Below are 18,117 nucleotides of genomic sequence, written 5' to 3'. Positions count from 1 at the left end.
TAATGTAATTCGGTGATGCCATTTGCATCCTAGACAGATGATGAGGCGCTCTGGCTAGCAGCTTGACCCAATTAGCAATGCTGGGACCTGACTTTATTAAATAATAATACAAAGTATTTTAATATTGAGCCCCTGTGACTTTGTAACTTGCTTGTGCAGCTACGTTGTCAATGTGAATGAAATCTCATAGATAAGGAATATGAAATAGAGTAAAAGGCATCCAGAAATCACAGCACTGGGGTGAATGTTGACGAACACGCTGTGTGTACTTGCAGTGATTGCGTTGTAGGGATACAAAAGAATTCCAGGGAAAAAAAAACGTGCAGCTATTTATTTCAGTAATAGCTCGGTGTGAGTGTGACCTGGGAGACTCCAGACAGATTGATGAGGGTTTGATAGAATAAAGTCATTAATTTTATTTAAAAAAAAATAAAGAAAAAGAACCTGCGGTATTGGGGGATTTTTATTAAATTGTTAGTGCTTTACTTGAGCTCTAAAATTTAATGTAGAGTTTAATAGAGAGGTTTAATTCAGAAAATGAGGGTCATGTTGCCCTTTGCCAGCACGGCTGATGCAGGATTTGCTCTTACAGGCGAGTTGAAGCGTAGAGTTTGGCAGAGTTCATGTACCTCAAACACTTACGATGTGTTTCTGAGCATGCCAAGCCAAAGACCCTGCAAAGAAGTTAAATGAGCACAGTGTGGTCTGTTAGCAAAACTTAGCTTTATTTTTTGAGGGAGAAGATACTTTCCAAAGTCTGTGAATTTGGATGGGAATTACCTTTCTAATAGCAAACCAAGGGCTGCCTGTAGCCTTCTGGGTGCATTGCTGTTGTGTGCTCTGTTAAAGCTACACTGAAAACCCTCCTTTTGATGTCAACTTTTGCATACCTAACGAGAGTAAACACACTTAAAGAATTATGTGCAATAGAAAAGCTACCTAATGACCAGACACTTATTATCTAGTGTGTGGCAGCGTAGCAGGACGATAACTATTTATTTACCCTTTGCAGATAATGTTCTGCTATTTTCTAGGCTTTGGCAATAGCAAGAGAGCATCTGATATATACAATATTGGTGGGTATCCAATTGTCTGTGAACATCCCAAGTTTTGAAACACGGTTGTGAGAGAGGAATATAAGCTTAAGCTTGAAAGGCTAAAAAGCAGAAAGCCCCACACGTAAATGCTATTATGTACTTAATGAGGCAGGGTTTAAGAGAAAAAGAAAAAAAATCAGCCACACAAGTTGGTTTTATCAAAGAAAACGTATAAATAACAACCAGTGATTCAAACCACCTCACAAAGGGAAAAGCAGGGACGGGAAGCTAGCACTTCACTTGTGGCATTCAGATAATAGTATTTACTACACTAATCTTTGGGGCTTAGCAATTGACAATCAATATATTATTATCAACAAGCGTTAAGGCAAACAAAAAGCTTCCATTTCTTTTTTTTAACCGCCTTCCCCTAAGTCCTTTAAATTGAATTAAAACCGGACAGCTCTCCCTCCAGTCCAAATTAGAGTTAAAATCATATTAAATATTTGTTCTAGGGGGAAAACAAAAGTGTCCGTTTGCGCTACCCCGTTTGGCTGCTGCTTTTTTGTTTCTTCTCCCCCCCTTTTTATTCCCTTACACACACAGAGGGGGGAGACACAAAAAAAAAAGCAGCTACTCAAAGTTAAAATAAAGTCTCTCTCCCTCCCTCCCCGTCTCCCAAGACTACTGTCTATAACATGTTGTTCCTTATAGAAAGTGGGATATGGTGGCATTTGCTTGATTAACTTGCTCGACAAAAGTGACAGCTGCTGTGGGTGCATGTAGCTAAGCTGCACAGCGCAGTTCCGCCTTTGTACATCTGTCAGCAAAAAAGGAGGAATAAAGAGTGAAAAGAGACAAATTGGTCCCAAAAGGCAATCCATTCAACTCAGGAGGTTTGCTCTATTCAAGCACTCGCTGGGAATCTCAAGTGCTAGGTAGCTTATTCAATTTCATTCATTCTTTAGAATGAGCCCACAAGTGTTTAATTTCTTATTCTGTTGAATAAAAAGGGGGAGCTTTCTTTTTATTTTTTTTTTCTCTTTTTATTGGAAGCTTTAATTGTAAGACTAGCTGATCAATGCCTGTGATATTAACTCATTGCTTATTTTCTGGTTAGCTGTGTGCTCTTAGCTCCTCCGCAGCCGCTAAACTTCGTTTCTCTAATGTGGGCAATGTCACACCAATGTCTCTGCTCCTGGAAAACCCAGGAGCTCACACGGACACGATGCTCAGTCCCCTGGGCCTTGGCCCCTGCCAGGATTGGGGGAATGGGTGAAATCCTTGGCAGGTGTAAATCGAAAGAGTCCCTGGGTTATTATTGATGCCACCCGTGGCTGCAGCCGGGACACAGCTGAGCCAGATGCTCTTTGCCTGTGGGGCTGAGCCTGCTGCAGGTTTGTCCCTCTGCACTGGAGGAGGTTTTGTAGCTCCAAATGCTGAACCTTTCGGATGGCTCTTCAGGTGCCCCAGCCAGCAGCAGAGCAAAGGGGAGACCATACACAGGGCACCGTGGAGTGATACCTGGCACAGAGGATGTGTTTTGTTGAGTAGTGGGAAGAGAAGTTGAACATGTTGGATGGGGATTGCTCCATGGGCAGGTCTCCACTCGCCATCCAGCAAATATATGCTTGCAGGGCAGAGATGTGCCTCTTCCTTCTTCATCATGTGGCAGAAGGTCTGTCCCCATCTCTTCATTGACACTGGGACCAGCCACTTGTGTGCCTGAGGGACCACGGGTCTTCGCCCACCACATCCTGCTCTGAGGCCACCACTATGTATCTTAACTCAGGAGCTTCAGACACTTGTGTCACCTGTGTCACCCTGTCCCTGAGCTTCTCCCACTTTCCTGTGGATCAGCCTGGGGTATGGCACGTCTTCTCCTGCATCAACACAAAATGCAGAACACAGCCAGGGACAAACATAGCCGGGACTCAGCTGTAGCAGCCAAGCCAAGACCTCACTGGTGGCGACTGGTAGCAGGGCAAGAAGCACACTTCATCCCACCACCGCACTCATCCACATCCAGCATCCCAGCTGAGCTGGCCTTCGGAGGCTCTCAGACTGGGTTCACATATCCTGCAGTGAACATTCAAGCCTGCTGGGAACAGTTCTCTTTGTTTTGAAAGAAAAAAGTGGGACATTACATTGGCCATGAGGCTCTTGCTTATTGCTTATTGCCTTTAGCAAGTTTTTATAATTGCAATGACTGCCTGGGATCACCAGTGAAAAACACTGAGGGAAGGTAGAAAGGATCGCTTTGGTGGCCACAGAAGATTGGAGGAACAAGAGTGATCTGGATCTTTGGGTTGAAGGCCTGCAGCCACCTTCATACATAAAAACTCAACTGTGTGTGCATGCAGGGCATACCATGAGCAAGAGCACAGTCCCTTGGGCAGGCAGACTTCATCCGAAGAGCTCCTGCTCCCATTCACCAAGCAAGTCTTCACACAGCACTGGCAGATGTGCTGATGGAGCTGGTCCCCGGGAAGCACAGTGCCGAGCTGCTGTGACTGCATCCCTACCTTCCCTATGGAGGCAGCACCTGCCAAAGGGAGGTGGCTGCATGAATCCATGTGACAACGCCGAATTCCCAATTCGGGATGGGGATGGACATGGCTCTGTCGGCTGTCATGTACTGTCAGCAGTTGTACATCAGCACAGCCCCGCTGTGCCTTCACCAGCTGAGGTTGTGGCCCATCGCATGGGGACACACACAGCAGATACAAAATGTTGGTCATTTTTTTAACTCCTTTTTGGTTCTTTTTCCCAGCTGATTGAGTCACTTTGAGAGAGGGGACTGTTGCCTCGGAGCAGTTCTGTTTTCCTTTGGGAAATAAGACTCATAGCCTTATTCCTTCCTCCGTTCCCCCCACTGTGTCCCCTCTGGGATGCTGCAAAGGCAGCCGCCTGACATCCTGTCCCTCACCTTTGGGACACCTTGGATTCAAGGGTTCATTTCAAAGCTGCCTTTCAGCATTTCAAACCAAGTCCGTGTCCCGGACAAAGGGAGGGAGCCAGCCGGCATCCGGAGCCTCCTTGTGCATGTGTGTCACAGTTTTAAATAGATTTGCCCTGCTTGGATTGGTTCATGTTGGAAAGCGAGTACTGAAATGAGAGGTCATAGGGGAGAGTTACTATGGTAATTGAGTAGTATCACCAGTAGTTTTGCTCTTATGAGCATTAAAGCACGTAATAATAGACAAACAACAGTGGTTAAAGCAAGCAGGTAGGATTACTATGTTCTTTTGTCAGAAGTATATAATGTCTTGTAGTCAGTTTTAAAGACTTCTCAACCCCCAAATCCACCCAGCAGTCACCTGCTGAGTAATTTTGTATGCCTAATCTCTAGCCCTTAACTACAAGCTTTCTGCTAATTTGAGGCAAATGGGTATTTTTGACACTAAATAGGGCAGTAAAGAATCCCTGACCTAGAAAAACTCCATTCCAAGGCACTGAGAGCAGAAAAATATTCTTTCAGCATCCTTGTGAGACCTTTGGAATGACATAAAATAGCTTTGACTAAACTGTGCTGCAGCTTTCGATTAATGGTTTGCCGAAACTTGCTGAACATCCCTACTACAACTTCCCCCATAAAACTTGTCACTTCAGATTGCCATCAGCCACCACAACAATAATCATTTCATGCCTATTGCTAATTGCAAGCACAGCTGAGGCTCAGCGGGGTGCTCTTGCACAGTCCCAGGCCTTTATACCAGCCTCAATCTGTTGTATGGCACTTGTTCACACACAAAAAAACTACCAGTAAAGGCAGAAAGAGGCAGAGTCACAGGTTCCTTGTAATCCCTCTGCTACCCTGCTGACAACCCAGCCCTATAAGCATTCCTGGTTTTGTCCCACTCTTTACAAAAGCTGAAGTGACCTTAAGCTACTAGTATGTAAGCTTTTGAATGAAGAATACAGCTCCTTCAGGTGCCTTAAGAAGCAGTGTTGCATCTGGCTTACGAGATTCTGTTTGCAGCACCCCTGGGGTGAGCTGTGGCTTCCTGTAACATGTAAAATATGAGTGTGAACTCAAGGTTCATGGCAAGGAACAGGAGGTCATGCTTCCATTCAGCTCACACCAAAGAAGACGGGGGTTTGCAGATGTTCCTGGCTATGTGTAATGACACCACCTCCCGCAAAGCGCAGGAACCCAGCACAGGGCTTGGGGTTTTTGATAAAATGTGCCACACTCAAGTGTGTTACTTGCAGATTTATTCATATCAATTTTTGCAATTTATGTATTCAGAGACAAACTTGCTATTTCAGCAACTTATTGATCATGCTTTTGCATTCAAAGGAAACGGGCGGGGGACAAGAAAGAAGCTTGTTGCTCGAGCTCCTTGGGGTGTTGGATGGGCACCCTTGGCATGCTCCAGCTCTGTTGGTGCTTGTCCGGGAGCAGCCCAGCCAGCCTTCATCCCAGCTCATCTACCCAGGCTAGCACCCAGCAATGAGGGTCACTGTGAAAGACAGAATGGGAACAGGAAAACTAACCTGAAAGAGGGATTAAATTCCTGGCTGTGCAAATATGGCAAATATCTACTTGCTGTGATAACACCCAAAGAGCCTCTGTATTTCCTCTGCTGTTAGCCAGGTCACACCATGTAACAAACAGCGGGGGCTGTGGCATCCCTCTGTGGGAGCCCTGATCCCTTCCCTGCTGGTGCACCCACCGGGATGCACCTTCCACAGCCATTCCTCACCCTGTGCCCCAGACTGGGTGTGAATTGTCCTTGGAGTGATGGATAGGTATGCCAGGTAGCATCAGTAACGTGTGCGTGCATGGAGTTGAGGTCCATGGGCTTGGGAGCATCTGCTTGCTCCTTATAACCAGGTTGTAAAGGAGGAGTTTCAGTAAATACATTTCTTAGTTACTTTCCTGTGCCCAGGCCACAGCACTGGGGCTGCAGAATGTGACTGAAATGTGTTGCAGCCCCATGGCAAGGCCCCAGTGTTCTGTACTCGGTCTGCGCCCTCATGGCAGAGCCACCCCATAGAGCGAGGTCCCACCAGGACAGGACCACGCTGCGCTCTTTTGTCTGAAATGATCACGTTTCTGTTTTGGAGCATTTGGCTTTGTTGTTGTTTTTTTAATAATATAATCATATGCAAATGTTATCTTCTTTGGTAGGTTAGTCATGAATCAGAGGGCTTGTGTGTCTTATAGCACATCAACACTAGTGGTAGCTAAAGGGAACATTTAATTTATGGGCTAACTTATTTTTATGAATATGCAGGGCTTAAATTCAGCAGTTGGTGTGTGCTCTATGAAGTGACGTGACGGTTTTGTGTATCAAGATCAATGAATTAGACTTTGTCTTTTTCCCTCATAAAGCAGAAAGTCTTTGGAGTCACTCGGCTTTGAGGAAGAGAGCTCCTTTCATTGCAGCTGAGCAATGTGCCTGGCTGAGCCCTCGTCAGCCGGGGTTCAAGAGGAGAGGGGTGTAATTCAGATTGGGATTCAGCTCGGAGGAGTTTGTGTCTCCCCGACTCTCTGTGTGTTGGAGTGTCTGTAGAAACACAGGGAAATGTTTTGTTTTGCTTCATCTGAAGGTCTTGCAGCAGCAAAGTGACCCTGCTGACACCCTCCAGGTAGAGGTTATAGCTTGTTTTGGAGCCATACAGCCGCATAGGTGTGTGTGGCATGGGGCAAACAGAAATGGCAGGACCCCATCTCATTTAGAGGTAACAGAAACACCCAGCAGATTGCTGTGTGGAAGAGGCAGCAGTGGAAGGGAGATGGCGTGCGTGTCTAACATACGGTCACCTTGCTCCTCTGTAGTTTGAGTTAAAGAAGAGGTGGAAAGAGGCGTTTGGTGACCTGGGCATCCCTCTGCCAGCGCAGCCCAGGGTCACAGCTAATGCCACCTGAGAGCGAGACTCATTTAAGCTGGTTGTGGGAAATTAACATCATAAACATCAATGATTTCTCTCTGGTTTGCCCCCCGCTGCCTCCCAGAATTCCAGGGGAGCCCAGTGTAGCAGTCACTGTCTGGGGGTGCTTCCCTCACAATTCTACACCAATTTGATGTCAGGACCTCAGGTGAGAGCTCTGAGTGTCGGAGCCTGACTTCTGTGGTGCACAAAGCTCCTGCCTGCCTGTCTCAGTGAGTTTCATTCGAGCTCCCTAGCTCGTGCTGTGTCTCTGTCCTAGAAATGGAGGGCTTTGTGCACAAGTTGCACAAGGTGTAAGCACTGAGCAAAAGGTCACCACGTGCCATTTCTTTGGTGTCTTTCCCTTTTTCCCTCCATTTTATTAAGACCTGGTGTAGAAATAGAAGTGCAAGAACATCTTCATTGAAGTGAGAGGAAAACCCTTCCCTGTGCAGAGAGACTAACTCGGCCGTGTGCTCCTCGTGGAGGGCAGCAACTCCTGAGTGCTTGACCGTACAGTTCAATCACGTGTGCTGAGCCCACACTGTTGTGGTGCTGGGCTGGTTTAGCACGAACTCATCTGTGTGCTTTGGTGAGCTTTGTGCAAGCTCTTGGTTGCTCCAGGACATCAGTGTCAGCTCAGGGTACTGGAGCCACATGTCCTGTAGTGCTATCAGCACACTGCTCACAGGCAGTTCACATGTTGAAGGGTGGAAGGAAACAAGTTTCTGGCCTCAGTTCAGCAATGACAGACTATTCAGTTGTCTCCATCCACCTGCAGCACTGGCAGCTTCAGAAATCAGAGGGAAAAGGGCATATTTCTGTGTCAGAGGCCCCCACTCAAGGGTGCAGTGGAGGGAGGTAGTAATACATGTTAGCCTGATGTAAGGATTAGGCTAGCTGGAAGAAAGCTGCATTTCGGACTAACTCAATCAGGACTTATATAAACTGGTCCAGTGGTTCTTTCACCTTTAACTAGTTCTAGATCAATTGCTGCTGCAAGGTTTTAGCCTCACTGGGAGTAAAAGCTGCATTTCCGACTAACCCAGATGCTGCTCCATCAGAATGTGTATAAACTGGTCCATGGTTCTGGGTACAGTGTATCTCTAGCTGGTTCTAGGGTAGCTGCAGCTGCTCTGTGCACACAGGGGTGCAGCGGGGTTTTTCTGTATGCACATCACTTTGTCACCGACTGTTGTGCTGAGGTTTTGTGATCATCCCCCCCATCCCCCCCCCCCCACCCCGCTCCTCTCCTTGCTTCTCCTCCTCTCGAGGTCTCGCTGCTCGTCGGCGTGGCGTCAGACGTGCCATGGCAGCCCTGCGTGAGCGGGGCGCTGATCTGCAGCCCACCGCAGGCATGCTGCACTGCGGGGCGGGCAGGCTGAACCATACAGCTGCAAGCCTCTTTCACAGGCATTGCAGGCCCTGGAGGGGTCTCTGTGAGTTCAGCAGCTTGAAGCAAGCTCGGTTCTTTGCTGCTTTGCCATCCTTCATATCGGTGAGGGTGAAACCAAAGCATTTCCATGGGAAGGTTAAACCAGCATCCTCACACCTTGCCCCACAGCAGCCTCCCCTCCGCTCGCCATCAGGCTCACACCGTGGCTGCTTATGTGGTTCCATTTCAAGATGGTAAGTAGTTTGAGTGTGGGTCTGACACACTTAAAAGCAGTACTGTGCCCTCAGTGGGGAGGGGAATGGGTTAAACACCACTGCCTGCAAGTCCTGTCAATGGCAAAATGAGATTGCAAAAGCCTTGCAGTGTTGCTGGTGGCTGTTACCCCTCATAATAAGTATTAAGATTGAAAAGCTTGTGCATGGAAATGCTGTGTAAAAGAAGGTGCCTGTCTGCTCCTCTAAGTCTGCCCTGTCCCATGAGCGGTGCATTAACAAGAAGGTGGGTGCTGCCGGCACGTTGGGCTCAGGCACAAGCACGCAGCCCTAGTGTGGTTGCTGGAGAAGTCCTGTCTCTCTTGCAGCAATGGTACACCAGCTCGATGAATGTCGTCTGCACCTGGCTGACAGACCGCATGGACCTGCAGCTTCACATCTACCAACTGAAAACTCTCATTAGGATAGTAAAGGTAATTAGCACAAGTGGTTTTAATAATGCTGTCAGAAGGAGTGTGTGTGTATGCCTGCGTGTGTACAGCATGGTCTCTTAGTAAACTATCACCAGCAAACAAATTGAGCCGTTCACTAAAGTTCTTCAAAATTAAGATAGAATCATAGAATCATTATGATAGGGTTGGAAAGGACCTTAAGATACCCGTGTGTATGACATGTAGCAAAGGATAGACAGGGACTTGTAATGCATATAGATGCAAAATACAGGTGTGCAAGTAAGAACAACTAAACTGTTTCCATGAAAAAAAGGGAAACTACTGCTATTTGACCCTACCTGTACCAAAATTAGCCTTTCTGTGGGCAAACATGTGGCTCACACCAACGAACTCCAGTGTTAAAATGGGTTAAATCAACCCCAAAGTTTTTAACGCTGTTTTACTAAGCCCAGCTCTGGCTGGTGATTATTGTCAGAATGCAAATGAGGATTGTTGTCAGAGCTAACTGAAGTTGTTTCTTTTACAATGGGTGTATATAATCAACTCTAAGAGATCACAAAGGTGAGATAACATACTGTGAAAGTAACATTTTTTTTTCCTTGAGTGCACGTGTATGTGTATATGTGTGCGTGCGTGCCTTGGACTAATGATAATTATTTCAGTGTGAAATCACAGTGGTTTACATGAAATAATAAGATCACAGAAGGGGGTAAATATATTTTTGATCATTTTAGGCTCTATCTAATGCTTTTTGGTCTAGTATTTTATGTTTATGGTCTTGTGTGCAGTGAACACATTGAAGGCATGAATAAATTAAAACTGAAATGTATTAAATGTGCTTTTCATAACTGCAAACAACAGGCACAGACAAATTATTTCTACTCGTCGCTAGCTGAGGAAAGCTTTCTTCCTTGTGCTTTATTTATACCAATATTACATTCAGAAGCAGCTACAACAAATCCAAGGACTTTCTGAAATAGCAGAACAGTAAATAGCTTCCATGAGGAGCACAGAGCAGAACTAAATGAGTTTTATCTCACAGAGTCAAGAAGTTCTTATAGAGAAATTCAAATGAAAGAAACTAATTGTAGTAACAAAGGAAGTAGAGCTAACCACGGAAATATGACTCCAGTTGCAGACTTAGGTAAAGACAGGGAGATTTAAGAAACACGTGCTGTGTGCTTATGTTTACACATCAACAGTTTTCTCCAGTACCCTGGAATTAGTTTATTTAATCCCAATACTTCAAAACTGATTGTTTAATATGGAACATTCCAGGAATGTGTAATCACGTCTGCGGTTATGGACAGTAAGTATTCTGCTGCCTGATCTTACAGGCAGGACGAAAGCATGCAGAAGCAAGGGAAGTTAGAGAAGGGCCCTTATTAAGATCCCAATCTACCATAGGAAAGCACCCCACTACATCCCTGCTTTGACTCTTACAGAGTTGCAAAGCCATAATCTGTTGCCCAATGGACCTTTACCATGGTAAAGCAGTAGCCAGCAGAGATGCCCCCCTCAGCCTCTGCACCACCTGGGGCAATGCAAAATGCCCCCAGGGCTGGGATTTCCCTGGCATCCCATCCTTTTCTATTAGTAGCCCCAACCCTGTGGCACGGGCTGGTCCCTGTGGCAAATCGGGGTAGCTGGTGTTCTCCCTGACCTCTGAGCTATCTCCTCTTTCCTCTATGCCTCTTCCCACTGTAGAAGACGTACCGGGATTTCCGATTGCAAGGCGTGCTGGACTCCACCTTGAACAGCAAAACCTACGAGACCATCCGGAACCGGCTGACAGTAGAGGAGGCCACGGCATCGGTCAGCGAAGGCGGAGGGCTCCAGGGCATCACCATGAAGGACAGCGATGAGGAAGATGAAGAGGACGACTAGGGATGCTGGCCTGGAGGACCAGCTGGAGGTCGCCTGGTATCCGTGCATGTACCTCGTCTGTAACTCAGCCACATTAGGAGTTTTTCTGTCAGCTCTAAATGCCCATGAGAAGTTTACCAATACAAATGCCATGTTAGCTATGTGGTAATAAGATTAGCACCTCTCTTTGATTCATCAGTTTCCTGAGTTCATATCTATATGTTCATAAGCAATATGGAGCACCGTTGTTTAATACTGTTAATGGAAAAAAAAACTACATAGAAAACATGCTAGGTGTGTCCCTGTTATAATTAAAGTTTAAACAATGCTTCATTAATGTACTGTATATACATTGATGGTAAATTGTTGTGAAGATGAGTGACTCGAGTCCTTTCATTTCTTTGTTTCTCTTCTGTGGATGCCAACTGCTTAAAATTAATTAAAAAAAAAAAAAGAGGAAAAAACAGCTTTGTTTTTAAAAGAAGAACAAGGCAATTACAAATGATTTTTTTTTTGTTCTCTCTGTTCATTTACAAACCAGAAAACAAACAAACCCAGACAGCATTTGAATCATTCCGCATCCTTGTTAATGTACCAGGCTCTTCCCTTCAATATGCAGTTAACTCCATAGAGGCTACATCCCGAAGGGTTAGTCATTCCAATTGCCACACTAGATCAATACTATCATGGATATATCATGCCACATTACAAGTCCAAAGCAGTTGTTTTATGTTGATGTTTGCTCCTCTGAATGTTACGTTTTTGTTTCAAATCTCCAATAACTGTGGATGTACAAAGACAACTTTAATTACAATCTTAGACTATACAAATGTGTTTATAATAATATATCGACTATTTATTTCAGTAGATTGTAACCATAATTTACAATCCCTCTGTATCACACTGGTTTTTATATATGTCATGTACATTGCATTTTGACCAGTAACTGCATGTCCATCCGTCCCTCCGGAGCTTTTACTTTCTGTGTAAAATAGTGATTCATCTTGCTTTTTTTGCCTTATACAAGCCGACAGTTGTAAAAGTGTGAGAACTGTGGCTTCTCAATAAATAACTATTCAGATGTCCTAAGAATAAATTATGGAGTCTTTTTATGTCTGCCTTAGAAAAAAAATAAATCAATTACAAGCTCAGATGTAAGAGCCCCCACCTCTCAGAATAAAGGCATTTTCTTTTCTCATGGGTGTTTTTAGTTTATTAATATAAGAAGATGATTTCCGGATTTGCTCCTCAAGGGCAGGGTGGGACCACACTGTCTGTTCCCCAGGTACAAGGGCATTTCTGCTCTCACCTCTGCAGTTGTTTCCATCATCATCTGCACTCTATATTCTGTGATTTGTCTCTGGACATCTAATTGATGACCTTGCCCTGGTTCGGCCCCTATTGTAGCATGGTCATCAGCCTTGCCTGCCACTTACCTGCCACCAAAAGGCCTGTTTGTAGTTAAACTTCGCCCACAGCAGCAATGAGCAGGGCACATACAACCACATGGCAGACCGCTAGCTGAAATTACAAAGCAGCTTCTTTGATGGAAAGCGTGTTAGTCTGGGAGTTTTCTGAGAGGTTTTGCAGTCACTCCCTCCCTCCAGCCAAGTCAAACAAAAAATGACTCCTGTATCCTGGGTTTCAGTCATTTGAGAGAAGGAGAAGAGCTGATGTCCTTCACCCCCAAGCCAAGGAACCTGTTGCCCCTATGGGGAAGAAGGACAAATGTTCACTACAGGGGTGAATGCTGGAAAAGCATCCTGCCTGCACAAACCTGTCTGACATAATGAACCGTTAAACTAAACCATTTTCCAGTGCCCAAGAGCCATGAGATGCTCCCTGCATATATGTGTCTACCAAAACCGGCTCAGGTGCCTCTGCAGGTCTTTCACTGGGATGCACACAAAACTCATCTATATCTCAACGACATTATGTTTGGGGCCCTCACTCACTCCCTGCTGCCCTCACAGAACTTGCTTGACAAAACAAGTCTCATGAGGCATAAAGCAATAAACAAACTGCAAGCGTGACCTGGTCCCTTCTTTCTAAGCGGCTGAGACCCACTTGAGACCCATGCACATACTGACACATACATGTGCTCTCTTCATCCTCCTCCACAGCTGTCCCAGATATTTATATGAAGGGTAACAGCTCGAAAGGAGGTACTGGGAAAGCCTTACCTGGGCTGGTCACCAGGCTGGTAGCTAAAAGCACTGCAGGAGACCCAAATTTGTAGCTCTTCTCCCAGCCAGGCAGAGCTAAGCTGGAGAAACAGCTTGATTCTGCTCTGGAAATGGCTCCCTTTTTTTTTTCCAACATGAAATATTTATTGGATAAAAACACAGCCCACTTCCACCTGCCACCTTTCAAAATAGTGAGCCCTGCTCAGTTTTTTGAATGAAAGAGTGTGGGCGCAGCCTTCAGATGTTCCTTGGCTCTGTTTCACTAACACACATAGGTGCCTCCCTGAAACGGCGGTGATGGACACCCTCGTCTGAGTTTCTGTCTCATTAGCGATGGCCCTATAGCCTATGACAGCTTTTCGCATGCCCTCAATCCCCAATAAAGCACTTTACAGACTTCATAACAACCCCCAGGACATGTCAGGCTTGACCACACATTGAAAACAAGGAAGCATTAGCCAGCTTACTCCTTTTAAGGAGTTTGAACCCAAATTGATGAGCCTCAAATTAATACTTTAGTGTGGGCGAGGAGAAGACCTCATGTATGAGCAACGCTGTGAAGCAGGATTTAACCTCACACTCCAGAGCCTGCAGCTGAGCAAAGGAGCACGTTGCACCCTGATTCCCACTGCCTTCCACCCTGCAAGATACACGGTGCTGGCATGCCAACCCTGTTCTACATGGGTGCTGCACCATGGTTCCTCGAGCAGGAAGTTCCACCTTGGGTTAATCCTGCAGAAATGTTAATTCCAATTGGTTTGATTTTGTCTGAAAAACGTCAATCCACATTTAAAGCCCTCCTGGCCATGGGCTACACACCTTGGACAGCCTCCTGCAGAGCAAAGGTACATCTCAGGCAGCATCTAGAAGGGCTCACTGATGGATGGGAGCTCTCTGGCAAACCCAGCCGAGGAACGCAAAGGTCTGCTGCTAGCTTTCCTTCAACCCATTGCTGCGATGGAATGAGCTCCAACAGTCAAAGGACTTTCTGCCAGTACAACTGCACCTAGATGAAGAATCTGCCAGTACAGTTATGTCAATCAGTTTTGGGGAAAGAGGAAAACTTCATTCTTCTGCCAGCAAAATTTTAAATGATAGATCAGGCCAAAACTTCTCTCGTATTTACAGGGAAGTCCAGCAAAAATATCCTTTTTTTGACAGACTTACTTAAAGCATGTGGCATGGAGACTGAAAATGCTATCAACTATTTGACTGACAAGTGTCAGCAGCTGTTCATCCAATTTGTTTTATATTTCAGCAACTAACAGATTCTTTCCCCTCTGCTGTAATGCATGTCTCCTGGCCCATAGGCATCCAGAAATTGCTTTTCTGCCTCTCTAGTGACCAAAACGTCAAAAATATTAGAAGACAATTTGTGTTCAGAAGCATAAACAGGCATGCAGCAAAGCAAGGATGATTTTGTCAGTGTCCTTTTAAGAAGACTCACAGCAAACCTAAGGCAAAACATCTCTTCTCTAAGCTTTGAAAGGAAAATCTAAAGCAAACAAAGGCACTCATAAATCAGCACAGGTTAAACTATCAACTACCAAGGCAAAAAGAAGTCATCTATTGGCCAACCAAAACACAGCTGAAGCCATACTTGAACCTCTTGCAGTTTGAAGTTCACAACTCCACACTACCACCATCAGCAGCGTTGGCACAAAAATTTGCTCCATGGTGTGATGCAGCAGAGCCATGGCTGCATCAAGCTGAGTCCAGACAGGAGTCCTTTCAGCCACTCACCAAACCCAACCTTCTTCACCTTGGCTCTAGCAACACTTTCAGAACCTCTCTGATCCCTAACTGCATATAAGTTACAATTACTGCAGTTGCCCTCAGTTCTGAGCTTGCTGGACTAAAAAGCCTGTGTGATACCTCTCAAAGGTGAGCTATGTCTAGCAGCATTTCCTTTATCCAAGCACATTTAGGCTCGTCGAGCTAAAAAACCTGAAGTGATATTTTCCTTAGCCTTTCTAAAAGCTACATATTCCATTTCAAGTTGTAAATCTGCATTTGTTGTAACTATGCAAAATATGGGAGGAAAAAAAGTGCAGAGATTATATGCAATCTGCCAGCAGAGTTGTGTGCCATGAGGAAAATGCCTCGCAGGTCAAAACAAAGAAAAACACTGAGCAACAAATTAGTTGCAGGCAGTAGCTAATATGGAGATCAAAAGATTAAAATCAACATGCAACGATGAAATCACTGGAATAATAGGAGCACTTAAGAAGATTAAGTCAATAACAGAGTCCAGCAGTACAAAAATAAGACTTTGATTATACTGTAAAATTGTATATGGGGAGAGCAAAAGCAATTACAACCACGACATGCTTCACTCTCCCTGCCTTAGACCATCTTGGCTCATTTGCTATGCAAGGAATACAGTTGTTGAAATAAACAGAAATGTTATGACTCAAGTGCTCAATTCAAAAACAAACCAGGTGGTCAGATCAGATTGGGGACTGTCAAGATGGGGTCTGTAAAATGAGGACTTGTTGCAGATCCCAGAGGATACGACAGCTGGGGGGGAACAAAGGCCACACCGTTTAGGACTGCTTTCAGCAAAGAATGCTCCACAAGCAGCTGATCTTGGGGGGCTGTCCCAGGCTGTCAGCTGGAGAGGAGAAGCACGCACTGGAAGGGAGAAAGGAAGAGAGAAATAGCTCAAAGGCTTGAAGTGAATGTGGTGGTGAACTCTGGGAACTGGGAAGGGGCTTTTTTTTTCTAGCCAGGTAAAGCAGCAAAGACTGATGGTTTGGTTTTGTTATGGACATCAGAGAGAGGCAGCACCCCTTAGATTCTCACATAAGGGACAAGAATATGTCCCATAATCAGGTTCACCAGTTCTGGGGGATCACCCAATAGCACAGCCCAATAGGGATGGGAAGGATGAGGGCAGCTAACACTCACCACAATAGATCTACCCTTGATCAACCCAGGTTGAAAAAGATAAGCCAGTCCCTCGGACACATACTGGCCATGGCCACAGGACACCAGCCTCATCCATAGACTATGAGGCCAAATGCCTGTATCCCCAGGGATAAATGGTTACTGCAGTGGGGTCTTCCTCACCCAAGAGGTCTGAGACACCTTAGTGGGTTCTGCAGTGCTCTGTGTTCTGTGAGGAAGAGCCTAAACCCTGCTCCTCAAACCCTGGGATTGTCTCTAAATCAGTTTTTCATCCGCACCACTAACTGCAGCCCCACCACCACCCCAAAATCACAAGCCAGGCTCATAAATAAATCAAATAAATAAATTATCAGCTATTTTTACAGAATTTGTGGGTGTTCTTGAACATTCAGGGAATACTTGGGTTGTGCGTTCAAGTTTTTTCTGGCAATAACAAGGTCTGGATTTTTAGTTTGGGCTCTGATTGTTGGGAGGGATTTTTAGTGGTTCTTCTACCTCATGTCTTCTGCAGTGAAATCAGCACTTTTCTTGTGCCCAAGTGGCACAGCAGCAGGTTCACCAGCCAATCTGGGAGTCCTGCCAGGTTCTCTTCAACTTAGCCACCACCACCAGGGACAGGGATGCTGCAACCCACCTGGCACCACGTGCTCTGGGGGAAGGAGGCAACGTGCTGCTGTCACTGTCCCCTCGGGACCTCACAGCCCATGGAGTCCTGCTCTGCAGCGGATGGGGACATCTGCGACAAGAGGTCAAACACAGGCGAATACAGATCTCAACACAATATGTGGCACAGGCGGAAAGACTGGTCAACGCAGAGTGGGAAGTGAGTTGAAAAGAGACGGTGGAAAGATCAGCTTTGGAAGGACTCTTACTTTATTTGAGGTATTTTTCCATTGAAAAAGTAAGTTATTTTGAAAATGTGATGGTTTTCTATCTCATTAAAGGGAGCATAATTCAAAACACGTGGAGTTTGTCCCACTTTTTTTTTTTGGCCATCCTTCTTTGAGGCAAAAAAAAAAGGGAAGGAATAGGAACACAAAACTGAAGTGGGCTTCTACTCATTCTCACTGCTTTTTGCTCCTTTTTCTGAAACGTTTTCAGTAGGAAAGTGAGAAGAAGGCCATCCCCCCATTATATTCTCCTTCTCTACTTCCTCCCACCTTTTCTCCTAAATAGAAAATAAGGGGAAAAAAAAACACAAAAAACCCAGAAAAATGTAAAAGCTCCCACTCTTTCAAAACAAAAAAGTACCACACTTCCAAACATTAGGAAGGGACATCTTTCGGTTGCAGCATTCAGAAATTAAATGCAGCATCGCTCCATCACTGCAACGCAAAGAAGGACTATTTCCCACAAGAAGGACAAACAGCAGCTCACCCCTTCAACAATCTCCTGCTTGCCTTTGGGCATGATGTGTACTCTGCCAACTCCTTGATGCCTCCTGGGCCAGACCAGTCTCGCACCAGGAGCTAGACTTCACCCATGATGTCTCTCTCTCCACTCCTCACAGGCAGGCAGTGTTTTTGGGGCATAAAGCCTGGCTGGGATCGAGCTGTTAGTTACCATTCCTGTTGACAGGCAAACTAGAATAGGCTCTGGCTCACTTTCTCCGAGCTGCGGAAGGAGGAATGAGCCGGGAAAAGAGTTCATTCAATTGCTTCTGTTTGGCAGCTCTGCAGGACTCTCCGCATAGAACAGAAAGCAATGTGGCAAGTAAGGAGTTGCCATTTTTAGAATTACATAAGCCAGTTTGATTGCCATCGAGGCACTCTGTGCAGCTCCTGCCACGGTGCCCTGCCGCTTGCTCTGCAGTGGGGCCGGGTTTCAAATAGCTTTAGGAGCAGGTCAGAAATCTGCTCTTCAAATCAGGTTAAAAACGGCACTGTTAGCCCTTCAAAGTCAGCGCAGACATGCAAGGACCATGATGTCTCTCTCTCCACTCTCTCCACCCTAGGCCACGGTGCTTCCAAAATCCCACTGACCACATTTGCTGTGGGACTCAAGCAGTGCTCCAAACCCCAGCTCCTCAGTAGTGCTTCATACGCCAAATAATATAAATGAGGACTATCTGCCCGCATAGATGCTATAATGCGTAACTCAGTGAAAGGGCTGAAAACAACAGCTTGGAGGGACCCAATGCCAAGGTGGCTTCACCATGCATTGCTCCTGTCCCATGCA

At 45.6% G+C, this 18,117-nt stretch overlaps 1 protein-coding gene across 9 annotated transcripts in view; it reads left to right on the top strand.

Moving 5' to 3' along the window:
- Positions 1-12,041, top strand: part of CADPS (calcium dependent secretion activator) — a 210,509-nt gene extending 198,468 nt beyond the window's left edge. For all 9 annotated transcript variants that reach the window (XM_061354231.1, XM_061354230.1, XM_061354229.1 and 6 more), the window contains 2 exons: positions 8,894-8,998; positions 10,685-12,041. In XM_061354231.1, the coding sequence (XP_061210215.1) occupies positions 8,894-8,998; positions 10,685-10,864 (285 nt within the window). In that variant the 3' untranslated portion in view covers positions 10,865-12,041. The remainder of the gene's footprint in view (positions 1-8,893; positions 8,999-10,684) is intronic.
- Positions 12,042-18,117: the final 6,076 nt, after the last annotated feature.

The sequence above is a fragment of the Neopsephotus bourkii genome, unplaced genomic scaffold, assembly GCF_033783945.1.
Source record: "Neopsephotus bourkii isolate Nb327-2 ecotype Australia unplaced genomic scaffold, CSIRO-AGI_Nbou_v1 NB_719, whole genome shotgun sequence".
NCBI classification, from domain to species: Eukaryota; Metazoa; Chordata; class Aves; order Psittaciformes; family Psittacidae; genus Neopsephotus; species Neopsephotus bourkii.
This window is presented reverse-complemented; position numbering and strand designations above follow the sequence as displayed.